Source organism: Leopardus geoffroyi, chromosome C1 (genome assembly GCF_018350155.1).
Source record: "Leopardus geoffroyi isolate Oge1 chromosome C1, O.geoffroyi_Oge1_pat1.0, whole genome shotgun sequence".
NCBI lineage: Eukaryota > Metazoa > Chordata > Mammalia > Carnivora > Felidae > Leopardus > Leopardus geoffroyi.
Genome location: NC_059328.1, coordinates 215,371,239 through 215,393,433, shown reverse-complemented (window position 1 = coordinate 215,393,433; position 22,195 = coordinate 215,371,239). Strand labels below are relative to the sequence as shown.

General features: G+C 50.4%; 2 protein-coding genes across 6 annotated transcripts in view; both read right to left on the bottom strand.

Annotated features, from left to right (window-relative positions):
* DGKD (diacylglycerol kinase delta) overlaps positions 1-7,546 on the bottom strand; it is a 111,053-nt gene extending 103,507 nt beyond the window's left edge. For 2 of the 3 annotated variants that reach the window (XM_045481775.1, XM_045481776.1), the window contains exon 1: positions 7,362-7,546. In XM_045481775.1, coding sequence (XP_045337731.1) covers positions 7,362-7,517 — 156 coding nt within the window. In that variant the 5' untranslated portion in view covers positions 7,518-7,546. Of the gene's footprint in view, positions 1-2,305; positions 2,430-7,361 lie in introns of those variants that run through there. The other variant, XM_045481778.1, reaches the window with a different exon arrangement.
* Positions 1,884-22,195, bottom strand: part of SAG (S-antigen visual arrestin) — a 42,763-nt gene continuing 22,451 nt past the window's right edge. For 2 of the 3 annotated variants that reach the window (XM_045481785.1, XM_045481787.1), the window contains 5 exons: positions 21,597-21,674; positions 19,700-19,723; positions 17,864-17,919; positions 14,989-14,998; positions 14,358-14,596 (listed from right to left, as the gene is read on the bottom strand). In XM_045481785.1, the coding sequence (XP_045337741.1) occupies positions 14,491-14,596; positions 14,989-14,998; positions 17,864-17,919; positions 19,700-19,723; positions 21,597-21,674 (274 nt within the window). In that variant the 3' untranslated portion in view covers positions 14,358-14,490. Of the gene's footprint in view, positions 1,972-11,714; positions 11,718-14,357; positions 14,597-14,988; positions 14,999-17,863; positions 17,920-19,699; positions 19,724-21,596; positions 21,675-22,195 lie in introns of those variants that run through there. The other variant, XM_045481786.1, reaches the window with a different exon arrangement.

Here is a 22,195-nt window from a genome sequence, read left to right as displayed (position 1 = left end):
ATCTCAAGCAGGCTTTGCACCATCAGCACAGAACCCAGTATAGGGCTCGAACTCACAAACTGTGAGACCATGACCTGAGTCAAAACCAAGAGTCAGATGCCAACTTTTAGCTGACTGAGCCACCCAGGCACCCATTTTTTGTTTTTGTTTTTGTTTCGAGAGAGAGAGCACAAGTGAGCAAGGCACAGAGAGAGAATCTCAGGAGGGGCAGAGGGAGGAGGGGAGACAGAGACAGAAGCAGGGCTCACCGGAAGAAGGGCTCATGGGGCACAAGCTCACACCGTGTGGGGCTGGAGCTTACTAACCATGAAATAACGACCTGAGCCAAAGTCAGATGTTTAACAACTGAGCCAGCCAGGTGCCCCTGTCTTTTTTTTAAAGTAGGCTTCACGCCCAGCATGGAGCCCAAAAGGGGGCCTGAACTCAGGACCCTGAGCTCAAGACCTGAGCTGAGATCAAGAGTCAGACGCTGGGGCACCTGGGTGGCTCAGTCGGTTAAGCCTCCAACTGTGGCTCAGGTCATGATCTCACAGTCCATGAGTTCGAGCCCCATGTCAGCCTCTGTGCTGACAGCTCAGAGCCTGCAGCCCATTTCAGATTCTGTGTCTCCCTTTCTCTCTGCTCCTCCCCCACTCACATTCTGTCTCTCTCAAAAATAAACATTAAAAAAAAGAAAAGAAAAGAAAGAAATAGAACACTACCAGCACTCCAGGAGCTCCCTCTCTCATGGGCCATCCAATCACTACCCATATCTTCCCACTGTGCAAACTTCTCTGGTAATCATTTCTTTGCATGCAAACTTAAAGACACAGGCAGGCAAGACTAAACACCTTAGTATCCTATCCATTCTGAACTTGATCTAAATGGAATCACACATAACATTCTTTAATGTCTGGCTTTTTTGGCCAGACTACATTAATGCTGTAATTAATCCTTAACTCAGCAGGTAACAGTTCATTTTCATTGATGCATAGTATTCTCTTGAAAGAACATACCATGATTTATTCATCCATTCTACTGTTGACTGACATTTGGCTTCTTTCCACTTTTGAGCTACTACCAAAACTACACTAGTAATATTCTTGTACGTGGTGCCTCTTGAAGTACATTAGCTTGTATAAGCTATTAGATACACACACCTACAAGTGGAATTGCTGAAATACAGGATACACATTTCTTTTTTTTTTTTTTAATTTTTTTTTTCAACGTTTATTTATTTTTGGGACAGAGAGAGACAGAGCATGAACGGGGGAAGGGCAGAGAGAGAGGGAGACACAGAATCGGAAACAGGCTCCAGGCTCTGAGCCATCAGCCCAGAGCCCGATGCGGGGCTCAAACCCACGGACCGCGAGATCGTGACCTGGCTGAAGTCGGACGCTTAACCGACTGCGCCACCCAGGCGCCCCAGGATACACATTTCTTTAAGAGACTTTAAGAGACACTGACAAAATGTCTTCTAACATGGTGTCACCAACTTAATATTCCCACCAACGGCAGGTCAGTTTCCCCTTGCTCCACATTCCTACGAACACCTGGAAAGAGACACCACATGGAAGAGATGTGCAGGGTAAGTATGGGAGTGGGGAGGAGCAGAGCTTCCGTGCCCTCTCTGGCCTGCCAGCCCCTGCCCCTGCCCCACACCCACACCCACGCACACACACTAGTATGTTCACCAGCCCAGCAACTCCTCGAATCCCCTCGTTAAAGAGTTGTTATAACTCAATCTCCAAACCCCCTATGCTCCTAGAAGTTGGGAGTAAGGCTGAAAGTTCACATCTTGAATCACTTGTTTGGTCTTTCTGGTGGCCAGCTCCCATCCTGAAGCTATCTTGGATGACTTCAGCCACGCCCTGAGGCACCTCGTTAGCGTAAGTTCAGGTAAAGCCAAAGGGGGCTCATTATGAATAACAAAAGACACTCCTATCACTCCTGTTCCAAGTGAACATGAATTTTAAGGGGACGCTCTTCCCACTACAGACCCCATTACTGAACTCAGGGGAAAAAGCAGGCAGCCCCAAATGCCAGCTCACTTCCACAGACCTTCATCGTCCCTGGTTCGCAGCCCTGTGCTACTGCACTGTCTCATCAGCTGCCTCCTGTTGGCAGAAGCTGCAGACAGCTGCTCAGTTACCTGGCCCACCACCACCAGAAGCAGAAGTCACTTTTTTCCCACTCATCTCTCCCTACCACCACCCTCCCGTATCAGGTCAAATCGCCCTATTGTCTCCTCCCAAAGCACTCTGGCTGTCACCTGCTTAACGCTCATCAGTGTCATAATGCCACACTAACCGTGCGATTATCTTACCCACGTCTGTCCTGTCTTCAGACTATTAGCTCCAGGAATGTTTTTTGTTGTTGTTCAGTAAGGCACCCCAAGTGCCTAGCACACTTAACAATATTTGCTGAGTTAAAAATGAATCTGTGAAACAAGAAAAATAATGACTAGCTATGATATTCCCACTAGGATCCCATAAATTAATTTTTTAAGAAAGATTTGCATAGCTAATTGTCTGCCAGATTCACTCTTACTTGCTCTCCTGGCCGCTGGAGACGAAGAATCACCCAGCTTGAGCTGAGGGAGGAGGGGTTTGGGGAGAATGACCAAAAAGGCAGAAATAATCCTAAAAGAAACCATGTACTGAATGCTGACGATACACCAGGCACTATGCTAGCTAAGTGGACACAGACTGTCCCATTTACTTCTATGACTTATCATCATCACCTCTGTTTTAGGGTTCTGAGAACTACTATTATTCGTTCTATTTTGCAATTTTGCAGATATGGAAACTGAGGCTCAAGAACACACATCTCACATTTACTGGTATTTTCCCTGTTTCAGATCCGGAAACCAAGTCTTAGGAGCGGAGGTTTGGAAACCTGTGATCACGTGTCTCATAAGTGGGAGAGCCAGGTGTGAATCAACTTCACTCGACACCAAAATTTAGGCTCTTAAAGTTTAGGCTCACACGTGAGCTTTAAAAACCTTTCATACCACCATATACCCGCTAGGATAGCTACAGTCAAAAGACGTAATAACTGAGGACCTGGAGAAAACGGAACCCTCACACACTGCTGGTGGGAATGTAAAATGGCACGGCCACTTTGGAAAACAGTTTGGCAATTTCTCAAAGGTTAAGCACAGAGTTACCTTGTGACCCAGCAAATGTAGTGGTAAGTAGATACCCAAGAGAAATGAAACATACGTCCACAAAGAAACATGTACATAAATGTTCACAGCAGCCTCATTCAGATTAGCCAAAAAGTGGAAATAACCCAAATGCACACGCTCTAACATAGACGAGTTTTGGACACTTACGCTAAGTGAAAGAAGCCAGACACAAAAGGCACATACTGCTTGCTTCTATGGATGTGAAATGTCCAGAATCGGCAAATCCTTACGACAGAAAGGAGATTAGCAGCTAAGGTTGACAGAGTTGAGAAGGAATAAGGAACAGATGCTAAAGGTTATGGTGTTTCTTTTGGGGGTGATAGAAACGTTCTAAAATTGACTGTGGTAATGGTTACACAACACGCATATACTAAAAACCACTGAGCTGTATACAGTTTAAGTGAGTAAACTGTATGGTATGTGAATCATATCTTTATAAAGCTATGTTTTTAAGTCTTTTACATTTTGCCTAATTTCTACTAGTTTTCATTTCACAATGGGAAAAACGTTTTGTTTAAATTTGAAATCAGGGATGTGAGCACTTTCATGCACAAAGCCAAAATGTTAACGTTTTTAAAACCTAGAAATAGATTAAACTCAGTCTTAACTGATATACTTCACAGAATCACACTGTTCTTTACTCAAATTTCAAAATAACCTATAATGAGCTGGTGAATTAATTTACCAGTGTTATTTCTTCCATTTTCTTTTTCCCACTCTTAACTATGTAGTCCTATGGAGTCGTTATTGTGCACTAGTTAGGAAATACAAACGAAGTGATGTGTTTGCTAGGGACAGTTGGAACTTTTAAAAATATTAGACATGCATGAAATGCTAAATAAATGACCATCTCAAATCTCCCCTCATCAAGTTTTCAGTATGCTAAAGACTCAGGGAAAAGTTTTAAAAGAACCTCATTAACTAAAGACTGACTTGGAGTTTTGGTAAGGCTTCTCTTTTTTTTTTTTTTTTTTTTAATTTTTTTTCAACGTTTATTTATTTTTGAGAGACAGAGAGAGAGAAACAAAGCATGAGGAGGGAAGGGGCAGAGAGAGAGGGAGACACAGAATCCCAAGCAGGCTCCAGGCTCTGAGCTGTCAGCACAGAGCCCGATGCGGGGCTTCAACCCACAAACCGTGAGATCATGACCCGGGCTGAAGCAGCTACAGCATCTCCTGAGAGTTGGCTAGAAAGGACTCTCAGGCCCCACCCTAGACCTAATCGACCAGAATCTGCATTTTAACAAGATCCCCAGGGGATGTGCCTGCACATTAAAATCTGAGAAGCACTGGACTGCTATCTCAAAAACTTGAAATACATACAGCTCTGGTCCTGGGCCAGCTTGTCCTCAGTTCCATTCCTTGACCTTATGCTCTGCACCGAATTGCAAGGGGGCTGATCCCGAACGCGCTGGGGTTCCCAAGCAAGAGGCGGGTGGGGTTAGACAGCAGCTGCAGCAGCGCCCTCCAAAGGCTCCAGGGCCAGATGACCTAGGGCAGTTCAGCCTCTGGCAGGTGGGAGTTGCTCCTGGGGAGTCTGAAATGCCATGCCCTCCCCTGTCCTCCAGCTTAGGGGTGACAATGGTTTCCTGTTTGTTGCCTCACTGCCCACTGTTTGCATCCCCAGTCCTTCACCGCCTGGGAGACCACCCCCCTACATTGAATTCCCTCTGTTTTATTTATTTTTTTTTTTTTTTAATTTTTTTTTTTTCAACGTTTATTCATTTTTGGGACAGAGAGAGACAGAGCATGAACGGGGGAGGGGCAGAGAGAGAGGGAGACACAGAATCGGAAACAGGCTCCAGGCTCTGAGCCATCAGCCCAGAGCCCGATGCGGGGCTCGAACTCACAGACCGCGAGATCGTGACCTGGCTGAAGTCGGACGCCTAACCGACTGCGCCACCCAGGCGCCCCAAATTCCCTCTGTTTTAAATGAAGTGGTTTCAGCTTTCCCGTCTAGACCTAGAACGATACCCCATTTGGATCCATTTTGGATCTCTCTCTTATGCACCACATAATCCCAGTGCAATTTTCTGAATGGCTTATCTGCTTAAAAAACGGGGCGGGGAGGGGGGGCGGATAGCTAGAGCACACAGAAAACCTCACACTTCCCACATTCAGGCAATCTCTAACAACCCGAAAGAAAAATTAGCCTGAAGCTATTTGTACAGCAGATGTGACTGTATTCAGCAACTCAAGTCGTCAGGGTGTATTTTTAACACTCTACCCATCACTCCTCCTCAACCACAACAGCTGGTAGGTACAGCAACTATTGTGTTGGGGAATGGGGGGGGGGGGAGGGAATGCCTCCTAAAGAACAGAATTCTGGACAAACACTGGAATCTCTGAGAGATCTAATCTTAATCACACTTGTAAATCATATGATCTACCCCACACTGGGCACATACCATGCTCCAGGACCAAACAACAGGGGAGAGCAACTCTTATCAGTATCATTTAGGGCTACTTGGAGATCTTCCTAAAAGCACATCTGACTGGTCACTCCCATGCTCTGAATAACCCTCAGTGGCTCCCTCTTGCCCAAGGCCAAAAACCCAACTCCAGGGTTGGCCCTTTAAAATCCAGCCCAATCTACCTTTCCAGCCTTTTCCTAATCCCCCTCAAATTGACCCACTCACCTTCTGACCGTTCCCAGCTGTGCCTACACCTTCAGCTACAATGTGTGTCAGTATCTGTCAACTCTGTGGAAAGCGCTTCCTTCCCCAATTAGCTTGGCAAACTTTTTCTCTCAAGATCATGGTAGCTGCATTCTCTGTCCCCTGAGCTTCCACAGGACTTACTATGTCATACTGTCACGTGCACAGGTTCCATCTTCTACACGGTAGGATCCAGACTCCTACTGTCCATCTTGGGATCCTGACCATGGTTCCGATCCAGATCCACATTTATTATCTGTGACACCCCGGGCCAATGCCATCGGATGGGGATGATAAGTAACACCCAACTCACTGGGTTCTCCCTAGTACTAAATGAGTTAACCCACATAGAGTGCTGTAAAGTTAACCCAAGAAAAATGCCTGGCACCTTGCCTGGTAAGCACTGAAGAACTGCTACCTTACAATTAATTGCCATTACTGCTATATCTGGAACAAAGGAGGGGTTCAATCACCTATTTGCCGAATACCTGGAATACTATACAATAAACCTGTTTGTAACATGCTAAGCCCAAAGACTACCCCACCACAAGTATCAAAGGCTGACAAAAGGTAAAGCAAGAAATGGCTCCCACGGTGAAAGTACCAGCTGAACCTAACTGGCTCCGGAGGAAAAGCGCACTGCAGCAGGGTGAGAGTCTGTGCCAGCTGGATCCGCCGGGGCTGCCCACAGACCCGGCATGCCCTCAGCCACCTGTCCAGCCACCTGCCTCAGGCAGCCGTGTTCTAACAGAGAGGGCTCACCTGTAGCAAAAACCATAAGCAGTTTTCAACGGGAACCGCAATGGGAAAACAAAGGGCGCAACTTTCCTCCCGCAGAAAGGAAATGCGTCTTTCTGCAAGCGAGTATTTGGCGTCTGGAGTTCTCCACCGAGTTTGGTGCCCAGCGGGTGCGCCGCCAGGGAAAGCCCCCCTCTCCCGGCTTTCCCGAGGGAGGGTGAGCTGGTCACAGAACGCGCATCCCTTCCCCTAGGGCACGAAGACACAAGCGAGTCAAGTCACACCCGGGTCCTGTTGAATTTCCCGGGGGACCACAGGTGAGTCCACAGAGCACCCGGCGGGAAATGACCTGGCCAGTCCTCAGAAACGCGGGGCTCGGGGAGCGTACGCTTGCGGGGCGCAGCCAGCAGCCCCCATTTCTGGGGCGCTCGCCCCCCGCCTCTAGGCCTCAGTTTCCTCCGGGTCCTCGCGGCGCGGGGCTTCCTCGCGGCCCACTGCGGCTGGCGCCCCTGGCCCCGGCGCCCCGCCCCACTCGCCCGGCCCCGCGCGGCGCCCACCTGCGCCCCCGGCCCGGGGTCCCCGCCGCCGCCTCGCCGGGAGGGCGCGCTCAGCCCCGGCGCGGGGCGGGGCGCCCGGCCCGTTACCCCGTGGGGCGCGCTCCGCCCGGACAGCGGCGCCCGGCGGGACCCCGGGCCGGGCTGGGCCGGGCCTGGGCGGCTCTCGGGCCCGGCCGCGGGCCTCACGGGGCTGCCGCGGCGTGAGGGGCGCGCGCCCGGGCCGCCGCCGCCGCGGGCTCACCTTCTGACGGATCTGGCCCGACGTGGACACCTTGCGGATGAGTTTCTGCGGGGAGCCGGGCTCCGCCTCGGGTTCGCTGTCGGACGACTCCTCGGGCGGCGGCGGCGGAGGAGGTTGCGGCGGACCCGGCGGAGGGGCGCCCGCCGCCGCCGCCATGCTGCCGGGCCAGCGCGCGCACAGCGGGCGGGGGCGGGGCCGGGGGCGGGGTCTGGAGGGCGGGGCCTGTTTCGGGCGGGGGCGGGGCCGAGACTGGGTGGTTCCCCCCCGCCCCCCGCCGCGCCCCCTGCCGGTCACGCGCGCAGCCGCAGATGGGAGTCGCGCGCTGGCCCCTCCGCCTCCACCCGCGGTGTCCCCTGGCCCCTGGTCTCAGCATCTGTTTATTTTCTGTCTAGGGCACGATTTGCGTCATTTTGTTCCTGTGGTCACTTTTTTTAAATCTTCAGTCTTTTCGTTCAAGAATGTAAGTGATCTCCAGGAGGCCCGAGACTCTGTCTTGCCCTGCATTTTGTCGCCAGCGTCAGAAGCAGCGTCTGGCATTTAGTCGTTAGTTGCACCATAAACAATTCGGAGTGGAGGGATGCATGCATGAATGCAAGAAAGAAAGAAGTACTTGGACGGACTTCTGGGATGCCAGAAGAGGGGTACACAATTCCATCTGGTAAGGGTTCCTGGAGAAAAGATGCCCAGGAGAAGGAAAAGGCTAGCAGGAGTTATCCCTGACAGGGGGGAATTGTGTTCTAAGAGGAGGGACCAGATTGTGCAAAGGCCTGGAGGCAAGAAAACAAGTGTCCAGGAAAAAAGGAAGTTGTAGCCTAAAGGGAGGAAAATAACACAAAGAGATGAGCCTGGGGGTGGGCAGGTCAGATAGAGCTTTGTAAACCCGATAAAGAGGTTAGTCCTGAGGGCAACAGGAAGCCCTTAAGGGATTTTAACCCTGGGTGGGGCTGGGTCACAAAGCTGGAGCCTGTGATCCAGGCTTTGAAGTAATCAGGGCAGGTGGCTGCCTGGGTCATTGGGAGGGGCTGCAGAGATAAAGTAGACACAGAAGTAGGTGGAGGCAGGAGGCAAAGGTGACTAAGAGGCCCTGGGTGCTAACCAGGGCTGCCGGATGGTAGATTCGGTAGGTGGAGCCCTTCCCTGGGGGGAGCAGGAGAATGCACTTGTTTGCGCTGCCCTTTGAGAAGTACAGGTGTTTGAAAAGAGCTTGGTGCTACCTGAGAGGGGCAAGTCCTTAGGGGACTGCGTGACTGTCCCCTTGCTTTCAGAGGGCTGCTGCTAGAGACTCAGTGGCCTCTGGCCTGCCTGCTGGTCAGCATGCTCTGGCCCCTGCTCCTCTGGGTTTTACTTTTCAGAAGCAAAACAAGTGAAACCCCGTCCCCCCCACCGGGGGACACAGAATAGCATCTAGCATGGGGAGGGACATGGCCAGGGGAATGGACGCAGAGCCAGGACAGAGCATGTCAGGGCCTAATGCAGGAACACTCTGGGACAGGCCCCGAGCCCCTGGCTGCACTGCCCAGTGCCATAGCCACTGGCCACATGTGGCTACTTCAATTTCAATTTCAGTTAATTATAATCAAATTTTCGGTTCCTCAGTCACACTAGCCACATTTCAGGTACACGATAGCCGTGTGTGGCTTAGCAGCTACCACACAAAACAGCGCAAATATACATTTCCATCCTCACCGTGAGTTCTGATGTGCACAAAGATAGCGATGGCCCTCGTACGCTGCCCGCCCAGCACGCACCAGACACTTGAGCAGTGATTTTAGTCTCACACACCAGCCCCACAAAGCAAGCTCGCTGGGCCTGTTCTGGAGATGGAGACGGTGGCCTGGGGTTCAGATACGTCTTCCAAGGAGTGGAAAAGAGACCGGGTTTGGACATGGACCATGTGTCTTCCAGGCTGGCTCTCCCACAAAGCTGGGCCCAAGGAGCTCGTAGAAAGCAAGAGGGGAGAAGGGCCTGTTCTGGGCCGAACCGTGTCCCCCCCCCCCCCGCCAGCGTCCCCCCAAACGTTCATAGGTTGAAGTCCTAACCCTCAGTACATCAGAATGTGACTGTGTTTGGAGATAGAGCCTTTAAAGAAATAATCAAGTTAAAACGAGGCCATTAGGATGGGCCTTAATCTAGTGTGACTGGTGTCCTTCTAAGAAGAAGAAATTTGGACACAGGCTCAGAGGGAAGACCATGTGAAGACGCATAGAGATGCCATCAACAAGCCGAGGAGAGAGGGAGGCCTCAGAAGAAACTAGCTCTGCCACACTTGACTTCAGGCTTCTGGCCTCCAGATCTGTGAGAAAAGTATCTATTGAAGTCCCCCCAGTACTTTGTTATGACAGCCCAAGCAGACTAACACCAATACAGGCACAGAGGAGAGGGTGTCCCGCATCCCCATGGAGGTTGGTCATTTTGTATCAATTAATTACAAATAGTGTGATACGTAAGTGCAAAACCTGGGGGAAATAATGATTAATGCCGTCAAGGGTGTTGGAAGGCTCTCCGGAGGAGGGGTGACCCCAGCTGGGTTTGGACATTTGAGAACAAAGGTAAGGGGGTGCAGGGACTCTCCCGGGGAAAACACAAGGCAGAAGACTCCCGGGCAAGTTGAGAGAATGACAAGGGTAGCCAGCCGTTGGTGAGGAGAAGAGGAGGCCAGGAGGGTGTGGAGCTGTGGCTGGCCTCGGAGCACCCTCTGTGCTGGCCAGGAGCAAGGACTCTGTCCCTCGGGCACCGGAGCCACTGAAGGGTGTTTAAAATATATCTGGACAGAGAGTGATCCAGAGGAGGAAAGACTAGAAACAGAGAGGGCATTAAAAAGCAATTCGCCAATCCAGGCAATCTTGATTTGGAGCAGAATCAAGGCCGTGGTCATGGTGGTGGAGAGAGGAAGTGACACGCAGGAGACACAGCAGAGATGGAAAGGGAGCGGGTGCCCTAGTCGGGAGATTAGGGATGCCTCCCGGGGACACGGCTTTCAAGGAGGATGCTGTCCCCAGTGACCACAAGTAGACCTAGTGGAGGTGAAGATCAACTCGGTTTTGAACAAATGGAGTTTGAGGTGCCTGGGTGAGCTGTTGCCTACACCCGAGAGAAGCTCAGGGGACATGTGGGCTCCAGAATCCATCATCTTAGAGGCAGGAAGCCACAGACATGAACGTGAGTTGGGAGGTAGCAGCTGAGGCTGGATGGGAGTGTATCTACAATCATGAGAAAATACTACAGATTGTCTCAGCAAAGAGGAGCCTTTAAGAAGACAGAATGTCATGTGGGATCCTGGAACATGAAAGGGACATTAGGCAAAAGCTACAGACGTCTGAATAAAGAACGGGCTTGAGTTTAATAATAACATGTCAATATGGGCTCATTAAGTGTGGTCAACGTGCCATCCTAGTGGAAGATGTTCGTAATAAGGGAGATGGGTGTGGGGGAATTCACTGTCCTATCTGTGCAAACCTTCTGTAAATCTAAACCTACAGGACTTGAAAATAAAAGGTGTATTTTTAAAAAAGAGCATTCGGCTCGTTAAGAATCGTATTATGTTCCTCAACCAGCGAAACATAACTCTGGCATATTTTTCTCTGATGAGTGAAGAAGGTTTTCTGTTCTCGGGTGACTGCAGAGCACAGTTCCCTCCGAGAGCCCCCCCCCCCCCCCGAAGTGCTGTGCCTGTAAGAGCACACTCCCTCCGGTGCCTCTTTACGGCATGAGTCACGCTGTGAATCATCTCTAACAATGTGCAGCTCCCTGAGTTTACCCCACCTTAAGGGCATATCAAGGTGGCAGTAATAACACACTTCACATCCAACCTAATCTTTCTCGACCTGTCAACGTAGAAGTGCACGCACCTCCTGTCAGGAAAACCCGCTCCATGTTAGAATAAATGATGCGGTTCAAAACATGGTAATTTTTTCTTTTTTCTTGGAGAGAGTGGGGTGGAGGGAGAGAGAGAGAGACAGAGAATCTTAAGCAGGCTCCATGCTGAGTGTGGAGCCCGACTCGGGGCTCAATCCCATGACCCTAGGATCATGACCTGAGCCAAAATCAAGAGTCAGATGCTCAACCGACTAAGCCACCCAGGCACCCAAATGTGAGAATAATCTGATTTTACCTTGAACTAGGGTTATGATTGACATTTGGAGCAGGACATCGCTTCTCTCTGTGGGACATATAATTTTCCTGGCCCCCAAGCATTGTGACAACCAAAAACCACCCCCATACATTTCTACACAAGCCAACAGGGGCCCCCCACCTACCCCAGCTCCCCAAGGATTAGTGAGGTAACCGGTATGGGCTGTGGCCTTGGACTAGGATGGGAGCACCGGGTCGAGTTACCGGGAAAGGCAAACAGACTCTCTATTTAACTAGCTACACACATGATAAAATTGTAGCGCACCAAATACGCTCACCTCACGAGGACAAGGAACACTGGGGAAATCTGAAGCCGATGGGTGGGGTGTACCGGTGTCGAGGTCCTGGTCGTCATAGCATACACCATAGTTTTGCAAGACGTTACCCTTGCGGAAAATGCAGGATCTCTCTGCATTATTTCTTACAATTGTATGTGAATCTACAGTTCTCTCCATAACATGTCAATTAAAATAAAAAAAGAACTTACAGGCAGCCAGTGCTGAACCATAAGCGCTAATCTCCCCCTCTGGCTCTCCAAGGTCTCATATACTTATTCAGCATCAGAATGTGAGCAAAGGTTGGGGTATAGACTCAGGGAAACCAGAGTTCAACTCTCGACTCTGACCTCTCTGAACTGCAGTTTCCCCACCTAACGACTGGGTATGACGGGACCCCCTCACAAGCACAGAGGGAATGATGAGACATTAAGGTATTCAGTGCCCCGCGCAAGGCAGGCGCCCAGTAAGTAGCAGGGATTCTGCTTCTCCAGGCTTCTGCTTGCCGGTTGCAGAACTTTCTCCCAGGTTCCCAGCCCCCACTTTCCTCATGTGGCACGCTCAGTTCCTTGGTACCCTGTTTCTTCCAAATGCAGCTACCTGGAAAAAGCCCCGGGCCACACAGCCAACCTGCGCAGGCACATCCTCCCTCCCGACATGCCAGCAGACCCTCGCGTGCAGGCCCAGCCCAGGCAGGGTTCCCATCCCATTCGCAGCAGCCGGCTGCTCTCTTCCTGCTCCTACCCCCAACCCCCTCCCCAGGGTGGCCAGCTGCAGGCTGTATTCCTGCCAGCACCTGGAAGTCTCGGAGTTGGGCATTTGGGGACTAAAATAACCTGGAGGGCAAGAGCTGTTCTGACCTCTGGTGTGCAGGGACTGGCCTTCCAGCTCTGGTCTCCAGCTCTAACCCACACAGTTCCAAAGGTCAGGCCCACTAACGTCCACCCTGACTGAGGATGTCCCGGGATCAAGCGATGCAGGACCCAACAGGCTGGTCCTCTGGCCAGGCACCGCGGGGCTGACTCCCGGGTGCCGGCTCGCCTAGGATCTCTAGTGGGAGCCGAGCACAGCTGGCCTGTGGGCTTGGGTGGAAACAGAAGAGGGGCTCGGATCCCCAGAGTGGCCTGCTGCCCTGATCCTTCCTGAGTATCCTGAGAGGGGGCGTAGGCTGGCATGGGAACGTGCTCTTCTCTTCGAATCGGAGAAACGCTAAGGAGAAATTGTGTCTGACCCCGCAAACCCACAGGCCAAAGGCCCAGTCTTCTGCCTATTATTATTATTACTATTCCTTCTCCAGAAATGAATCCTCATCCCTGTCAATATCAGAATGGCTCAAACTTGACACATAAGTCCACACCCTCCTTTGTGTGTATGGGAGCCTCCAGCCTAAATCCCAGTCCCCAGGACACAAGCCAGCCTGGAATCCTGCTGAACAAGCCCAGATGTGGGAGCCTTCGTGTGCATGGAACCCAGGCTGCTGTGCAGCCCTCTGCCACTGCTTGTGGTCCTAGAGACCCCACCCCACGTGTCCACCCCACCCCTGTCCCCTCCTTTCACCCTCCTACCTTCTGTGAGGGGTAGACCTATGCAGAGCTCTGCAAACCTCTTTGTTCCTACTCCCTTGAAACATGGACCAGAGCCTACACACCCCCCAAAGCCCCTCCATGGCCCTAGCAGCCCCCAAGCTGGCAGATACCACGGGCCGGGAAGGGGACTCTGAAGGACACCACCAGGCACCACCTACAGCACCCTGGCTCTCCTTTAGCCCCCCCTTCCTCCCTGACACAGAGCAGCCTGTCCCCCACCTAGTCTCAGGGAAGACACCCTGAGAAGTGCCCCCTTCCAGGACAAGCCATTCCTAGGGCTGGGTTCTGCCGTCATCGGCCGCTGGGCATTGACCGACCTGACCAAAGCTGGGCCAGCCAGATTCTCCGTCCCAGGACCTACACACTGGAAGCAGAGACCCCGAGGCTGAGGGTACCTGGTGCCGGGCCACCACTACGGGAGAATGGCTGCCCAGAGGGCAGCCCCGGGAGCTGCTGATTCCTGCCTACCTCAGATTCTTCCTAATTCCATTCTCTGAGCCCCTCCAAGGTCCTTCTAGTGCACTCCCTGTTTTCCCTTAAACCAGCCAAATCTGATTTCATTGCTTGCTTTCAAGAGAGACTTAACCAACAACCCAGAGCTCAAACAGGGACTTGGAGCAAAAGTTAAGCGAGTGATGAAGAGTGTTTTGGCCACATTTGTCCTCTGCTCTGTTCATCTCAGGAGGCTCTTGGGGGGCCGTGGAGCTAGGATTGGTCAGGTCATTAGAAACATTGCCTCCCCCCACCCCCACCCCCCCCCCGCCGCCTATATGTTTCCAGGGAAACTGTTTACCCCAGGCCCCCGGTGAAAACCCTGGACACACCAGGCTCCACCAGGTGAGCTCACCACATCTGGGATGTCTTCCCACCTCGATGAGCCAGCGCTGAGCAGGTCGGGCTTCCTTTCTAGATCCCGCCCTCCCCCACCTGAGACATGGGGACTCTGATGGCTGCAGCTTGCATGTGGGTGATGTCACCTGGGCCCCTCAACAAGCCAGCCTGAATCAGAGCAGAACAAACTTTATTTCTGTGAGTAGACCCACGCTTCGGTATTTAGCATAACTAAAGGACTAACTGTGGAGCTCCGCTCATCAGGCTGTGAACTACCCCGTTTCCCCAGTGCCAAGGGCGACCTCTTCACTCATCCGCGGTCTCCCGGTCTTTCTTCCCTTCCTCAGTTTCTCCCGAGTCTTTCAGATTTTGGCGAGCAAATTCCTCGAAAACCAGATTTTCATCCTGTAAACTACGATAAAGCAAAGGACGTTTCGATCATGGCATGCTCTTCGAAGCTTGCAATGAAATCCCAAGCAAAGCAAGATCTTTGTTCTTCCTTTTGCAACAGACGAACTGATCAAGATTTTTCTAAATGATGGAGCAGGGCATCGAGCCATCCTCCTCACAGCTTTTCACATAAAATCTCTTAAACAAAAAAGAGACAATGAAGAAACCCACAAGGCAGACACACATACCCAGTATAACTGAGCACGCACACATGCCATAGTGCTAGGGAGCAAAAAGAAAACCAGGGCCTGAGGTGGTGTTGAGAGCATGGGGTGTGTACAAAAAGAACCCCAGAGGGGTTTGGACCCAAGGAGGGAGTCACAGAACACAGGGACACTCAGAGCAATGGCTCACCTGTCCTTTGCTGTAGCTGTAAGCATGGAATAAAGGAGAGAGAGAGAAATCTATCAGAATAAATTCTGTCTAACAGTTGCACCTGAAAAATTTCTTCCTTATTTTGGTGACTTTATAGTCGGAGGGATAAGAAGCCCAGATACGCGCATTTCACAACAACCCCACGTAATCCCCACCTCTCTGTCTTTTCCAGCTCCCGGAGCCCTTCTCCCTGCACATTCGAACCACGGCCTCCTTTACAGAGTGCCTGCCCTCACCTCCTCTACCCTCACCTCTAGGATGCTTTCTCCCTTCCTGTCCTTTGGACTGCATCTAGAGCAGAGTCCCAGGTGCTGTAAGGACCCGCTCGCCAGGCCCGGCTCACACCTTCTCCTCCGGCTCGCAACGGGGGTGTCCTGGGACTGGATGTCTAACCAGCACCTCCCGTGGTTGGGGTATTGGGGGTACGCGCTCAAGCTTGGGAACCATGCCCGGGCCCCTCAGGGTCTGATTTCTCTGTGAACAGGTTAATCATGTTGTTGTTGTCATTGAGTTATGTTTTCAGATAGGTTTTGCAGCCCCTGATTGACTGCTACTCGTTTGAGTGGTCCTTTGCTCTTTATTTGCTCCTTTCGCTTTCTGCCCACTTAGTAAGGCGCTGTCATAACCCTCAGTGGTGAATCAGCAAGAGCTAAGTGAAGTGAACAACTCCAGAGGGTTTTTCTGAGAGCCCAGGAGTGATGGAGAGTCACTGCTCTGGTCTCTCAAGCACGGGGAGGGAAGTGTCTGTGCGGGCTGCTGACCACAGGAAAACAACAGAGAGGCCCCTGGGCAAGAACCATCCTGGGCCCCCACGGTGCTATCATGATTATACTAACTGGGACCATCAGCCTTAAAGAGAGTCAAATCCACCCCTGCCTTCCATGTGCATGCTCTTGACATGGGATAATAAAAACTTGGTAGCATTTCCGTAGTGTGTATTAGGTACAAATCAATTGGCCCCTGGTCCTGGCAAGGCTTCTTAGCTACAAGTTACACCTTTCCTGCTCAGTCTACCTGTCTAACTCAGAGCCAGGAACTAGACAGGTAAGATGTGTGCACTCCTGTGAATGAAACATCTGTGACTCAAATCAGAATCCAGACTGCAAAGTCAGAATTTTGAGGCCATGGCGTGATTTGTCCTTTCCCCCTGAAATCTCACAGCATAAAAGATCATTGTGTGGTCTTGATGTTGTGATATGTTCAGAGGGAGGGCCCCAATGACTGAAACACGAAAATGTCATACCCAAAAAAGGAAGAGCCCCATTTTCCCCCAAGTGAAGTTGAAAAGTCTGTTCACAGCTCTAGAAAACATTCTGGCATAAATGGTGACATCCCCTCAGGTCATAGTTTTAAAATATTCTTTTTAAATGTCCTTGGAAGGGACCAGAATGCATCTCAATCTCACAGAGTTAAAAAATAGTATCTGAATGATGCCAGCGTATAGGAATAAGAAAAATGTGGCCAGACTACTTTTTCTCCCAAAGTACATTGACTATTTGAATCCAAAACATTTGGAAAAAAATACCTTGAGACAAAATATTTTTGAGACCAACCCAAAATGAGTACGGGGGTGGGGCTCATTCTAATGTCTAAATGCCGTTTCATGATCAATATTTAAAAACCTAGAAAGTGTAAGAAAAATAAATCTTCCTTGTTTATACCACTTTTGTTTGTTTGTTTGTTTGTTTAGTAATTTCTACACCCAGCGTGGTGCGTGAACTCACATCCCCAAGATCATGAGTCGTACGCTCTACCGAATGAGCCAGCCAGGCGGCCCTGTTTATAACACTTTTACTTAAAATATTCTTTGTTGCTCTAACTAGGGAGGGTTCTCATTCACCCAAGTCTATTTTCCTTTCCTGCCAACTCAGCCACCTTAACATTAACACAGTGGAGAATTTTCCCCCAGAATTTCTGAGCTCGCGCCTGTGTGCTGTTTGCTGCTCCATTTACTTCCTTTAAAAGAGCCGTGTTGAGATCTAATTCCTATACCACACAATTGACCGACTTACATGCACACTCCAGTGGTTTTTAGTATATTCACAGAGTCGTACAACCCTGGCTTCGTTTTCTTCAGACAGCCATACAAGAGCCAACAGATTTGCAATTCAAAGGAGAGCCAAGGTGTCAGGAACTCGGCCTGACACTCTTTTCTAGTATTTTCAGTGCTCTCACGATAATCCTGTCAAAAATCACTGTCCAAAATACTTGTCAGGCATCTTAAATGCCTGTTAATGTTTTCCCATGAAATGCAAAAGCCTCTTAAATGCATTTTTTGCCTACATTTTCTTTCAATCTCGATCAGGTTCTATTCCCACTTGAGCTTCTGCTTTTAAATCATTCCTGATCAGGGCGCCTGAGTGGCTCAGTTGGTTAAGCATCCAACTTCAGCTCATGATCTCATGGTCTGTGGGTTCAAGCCGTACATCAGGCTCTGTGCTGACAGCTCAGAGCCTGAAACCTGCTTCAGATTCTGTGTCTGGCTCTCTCTCTCTCCCTTCCCTGCTCGTGCTCTGTCTCTGTCTCTCAACAGTAAATAAATGTTAACAAAATAATAATAATAAAAAAAAATAGATCATTCCTGACCCAACCCAACAAGAGAGCCCATGTCCAAGAGGAGGGATGCCCTGTCCTCCGCGTTCTAACTGAAGGTAGACAGGCCATGGCTCATGGCTCAGGGGATAAATCCTCCCCTGTGGGCTGGCCCCGGGCACCTTGAGGATGGCAAACCATCACCTGCTGTGCCTACGCCCAGAGACACCCAGAGACTCGATCAGGAATGACTACCAATGGATAAATAAGAAATCTGCAAACAGTAAACGGTTAGAGAAAACCACGACAACGTATGACTGACCTGGGTCCTCGGGCCGGGGGTGCATGAGGCGGAAAGGCACCTCAGAGGCCACTTCACTAGAAAAAAAGAATGCAGATAGGTGAGAACACGTGCACGATTATAAATCACGCGGAGAAGAGCTGTGGCTGCAGAGATTCCCAGCTGGCAGAGGATTCAGCGTGATTCGAAACAAAACAAACCAGCAATCAGGAAGTGGTCAAGTAGGAATCTTAAATGTATTCCCTGGAATGTGCTCCAGAAAGTTCACTTAGGCCTGGCAGAGACAGCTAGGATTTGTAGGCTCCCCATCCCTCCTGGTTTCTGGTTTAAGTGACATGATGTCGTGGGGAGAGGAGAGGTGAAATCCTGGAGAAAGGATGGTTTTGGAAAAAATCTGGCAAAACCGTATACAACTTTTTAAATGTTAACTACACGTTAACAGTCACATAGTCACTTGCTAGACAGAACAGAGATGAGCAGGGCCCTCCAAATTCCAGAAGCTGAAAGGCTTCGGGAAGACTTGGAATTTACACAAAAAGAAGGGAGGAAAGGAGTCAGGAAGGAGAACAGAAGGGAAATCTGGACCAAGGAAGAATGGAAAGGAAAGGGTGACAAAAAACAAGGGTCTCTCCTTGCTTCACCCAGGACCCACGGCCTCCCCCTGCCAGCTTCCATCAAAGCCCATCTGTTTATAAGGCCACTCCCGTCAGTCCCCAGTACAGGTGAGGTCTGGGAGGAAAGATGTACCCTGGGTCCCGTGCGAGGGATGGAGATGGTAAGGGTCTGAGGGAAGGACTATGTAAGGTCAGTGCCTGCCTCAAACATCCCTTACCCTGCCTCTGTGGGCACGATTTATAAAAGGTAACGTTACCATTCACAGCACCCGGAAGGCGGAAACCACCCAAATGTCCGCCCCCTGAGGAACAGATGAACAAAGCGTGGTGCGTCCACACAGTGGAATATTGCTCAGCCACAAAACGAATGAAACACTGACACGGGCTACCTCACGGATGAACGGCGAAACCATGACGCTCAGCGACAGGAGCCGGGCACAGAGGGACGAATACCGTCTGATTCCGTTTAGGAAATACCCAGAGTAGGCAAGTCCACAGAGGGAGGAAGATTGGGGGTGGCCAGGGGCCAGGAAAAGGGGGAAATGGGAGAGCCCACTTAACAGGTCTGGGGTTTCCTTTTCGGGTGGTAAAAATATGAAGGAGACAGATAGTGGTAGCCATGGCACAACTTTCTGAAGGTCCTCGATGCCACTGAATTGTACATTTTAAAATGGGTAAAATGAGGGACGCCTGGGGGGCTCGGTCGGTTAAGCATCCCACTTTGGCTCAGGTGGTGATCTTCCGGGCCGTGAGGTCAGGTCCCACATGGGGCTGTGTGCTGACAGCTAGGAGCCTGGATTCTGCTTGGGATTCTGGGTCTCTTCCCCGCTCGCTCTCTGCCCTTCCCCCCCCTCAAAAATGAACATTAAAAAATAAATGCCTAAGTAAATAAATAAATAATAAAATAAAACCAAATGGTTAAATGGCCAGCTTTGTGTTACACACAGACACACAGACACAAAGGCAGTGGCCTGGAGCACGCCAGCTCTCTGAGTGTGTGTGTAGCTGTGTGTCCCTGCCCAGGGGAGGTCCGGCTTGCAGTCTCGGGGGGAAATATCCCCAGCCTCACACCGACGAGGCAAGGTTCACATGATGCATCCTAAAGGCAAGTGGGCATCATTTCATAACACCTCTGAGCATAACTGCCAATAAACCGGATTTCACTGCTACTGTTTTGAACCTCAGATTTGGTCCCCTGTGATATCCTGGGAATTGGGCAGGGAAGGAAGGTGACGAGGCTTACCTGGAGGTCAGCTCTCCAAGAAGGCTAGAAAACACAAAAGCAAACAGGGCTGGTGACTGTCCCAATGGTAACGTGACCTTATTTCCCATTATTCAGTGGTGGACCCGTCCCAGGCACGCTCCTCACTCACAACCTACCCGTAGGTTAGGGATCGTGCGTCCCCGTAACAGGCAACTCAACTAATCCTCTCTACTTGTGTTTTCATCTCTTTCTCAGGTGGATTAGCGAAAAAGAGGAATCACTTGGGTCCAAGCCCTGATGTTCAAGAATAAACCACAAAGGTCATTGCGAAATAACCTGTTATTCACTTATCTTGACTGCTAAAAGAAACTCTGTTGAATGCTTTAGATCCTCTCAGAGAAAATCAAAGAAAATGCTACACACTTTGAAAAACACTACACATATGGACACCGTAGTAACAAAATTTGTGAAATCAACCCATGCTCTATTTTGTTGTCCGAAGCAACGTTTGGGCAGCTCTTTATCGACTTAGATTTATGGAAAATATGCCCGGACTTGCCTTTGATGGCAAGCGAAAGGTGATGGCCAGGTGAAAGGCCAGAGCCTTTGGCAATAGATTTTGAAAGGAAAAGGAGAATTCAAAGTTTTTCCTTTTGATGAGATTTTTTAAATAGAAGTTCATCTCATTAAAAAAAGGGAGGGGGAGGGGCGCCTGGGTGGCGCAGTCGGTTAAGCGTCCGACTTCAGCCAGGTCACGATCTCGCGGTCTGTGAGTTCGAGCCCCGCGTCGGGCTCTGGGCTGATGGCTCAGAGCCTGGAGCCTGTTTCCGATTCTGTGTCTCCCTCTCTCTCTGCCCCTCCCCCGTTCATGCTCTGTCTCTCTCTGTCCCAAAAATAAATAAACGTTAAAAAAAAAAAAAAAATTAAAAAAAAAAAAAAAAAAAAAAGGGAGGGGGGAGGGTGCTGCCTGGGTGGCTCAGTAGGTCGAGCGTCCGACTCTAGATTTCAGCTCAGGTCATGATCTCGCGGTTCGTGAGTTCGAGTGCTGAATAGGCTCCACACTGGCAGTGTGAAGCCTGCTTGGGATTCTCTCTCTCTGTCTCTCTCTGACCCTCCCTAGCTTGCTCACTCTCTCTCTCTCTCTCTCAAAGTAAATAAAAAATGTTTAACGTGTATTTATTATTTTTGAGAGAGAGAGAGAAAGAGAAAGAGTGCGAGCAGGGGGAAAGGCAGAGAGAGAGGGAGACACAGAATCCGAAGCAGGCTCCAGGCTCTGAGCTGTCAGCACAGAGCCCAACGTGGGGCTCGAACTCACGGACTGTGAGATCGTGACCTGAGCCGAAGTCGGATGCTTAACTGACTGAACCACCCAGGCGCCCCCTCAAAGTAAATTAATTTAAAAAAATAATAAAATTTAAATTTAAAAAAAAAAAAAAAAGGAAAATCAGTTCTCCAGAAATCTGAGGTATCTGTGCTCTCGTTATGAGAAGGACACTCCCAAATCCTGTGATTACATGCTGGGGAGGAAGGAAAGGTGTTCCCATTATGGATGGTTGCCTCCTGAGATGCAGCCATGAAGATCTGCCCGGAGTGCGTCTGCAGTGGCCATTGCCTCCTGCAGGGCAATATAGTGCGAAACTGATTTCCCTTTTTTGCATATCAACTTCCACCGCGTGAGCATACCACGCTCACTTTTGCCAAGCAGTACTAACAGGGCACATCCTTCGTAGTTCGCTTTTCTACTTTTTTCCACGTGCTGTCATATCAGACAGAATTGACAGCCAGATGGGTAGGATCTCTCCAAACCTCTACTTGGTCAGCGATTGAATCTGCAAACCTTTCTTACTTTCTGGCCCCTAATCAATCATTCAAGGAAGGGTCAGTTCAGACTGGGAAAGGCCACGACAGCAGACAGCGTTGCATCTTGGACACTCACCCTGACACCGTGAGCTTCACCTTGATGTGGTAAGACACCAGGATGCCCAGGACGGTCCGGTCTATGCCCTCCTTCAGTCTGCTCAAACAGAAGGGAAAAGGGGAAGGATGTAGTGCAGCAGCAGAAAGCAAGAGCCGGATGGATGAACAAAGCCCTCACCTCCATACAAGCCTATTATAAGGAGGGCATCTTCTCAAGGAACCGGTGAACTCAATCAAGCTGTCAAAGTCCTAGAACTTTCCTTACTCAGGGAAGGGGATTCCTTTCCTGCATTGTAGCCTGGCATTTTCCCCCTGGACATTCAGAGGCCACAGTGTGCTTCCTGGTTCTCCCTGCTCTGTCTCCACTGATGCTCATCCACCGGCTTATCAGCCAGAAACCCGTTCTCCTCGGCTCCTCCCTCTGCCCCACCTGCCATCTACTGAGTCCCTCCCTGGGCCAACCAACGAGTCCCTCATTGACCTTTCCTGCCTATATTATCTCAATAACTTACCTCCCACAGGCCAGGCTCCTTCCCTGAGCTCTCAGCCACCCTGCAGCCAGAGAGCTCTCCCAGGGTCAAGTCCTAGCATGGCCTGGGAGGCAGTCTGGGGGCTGGC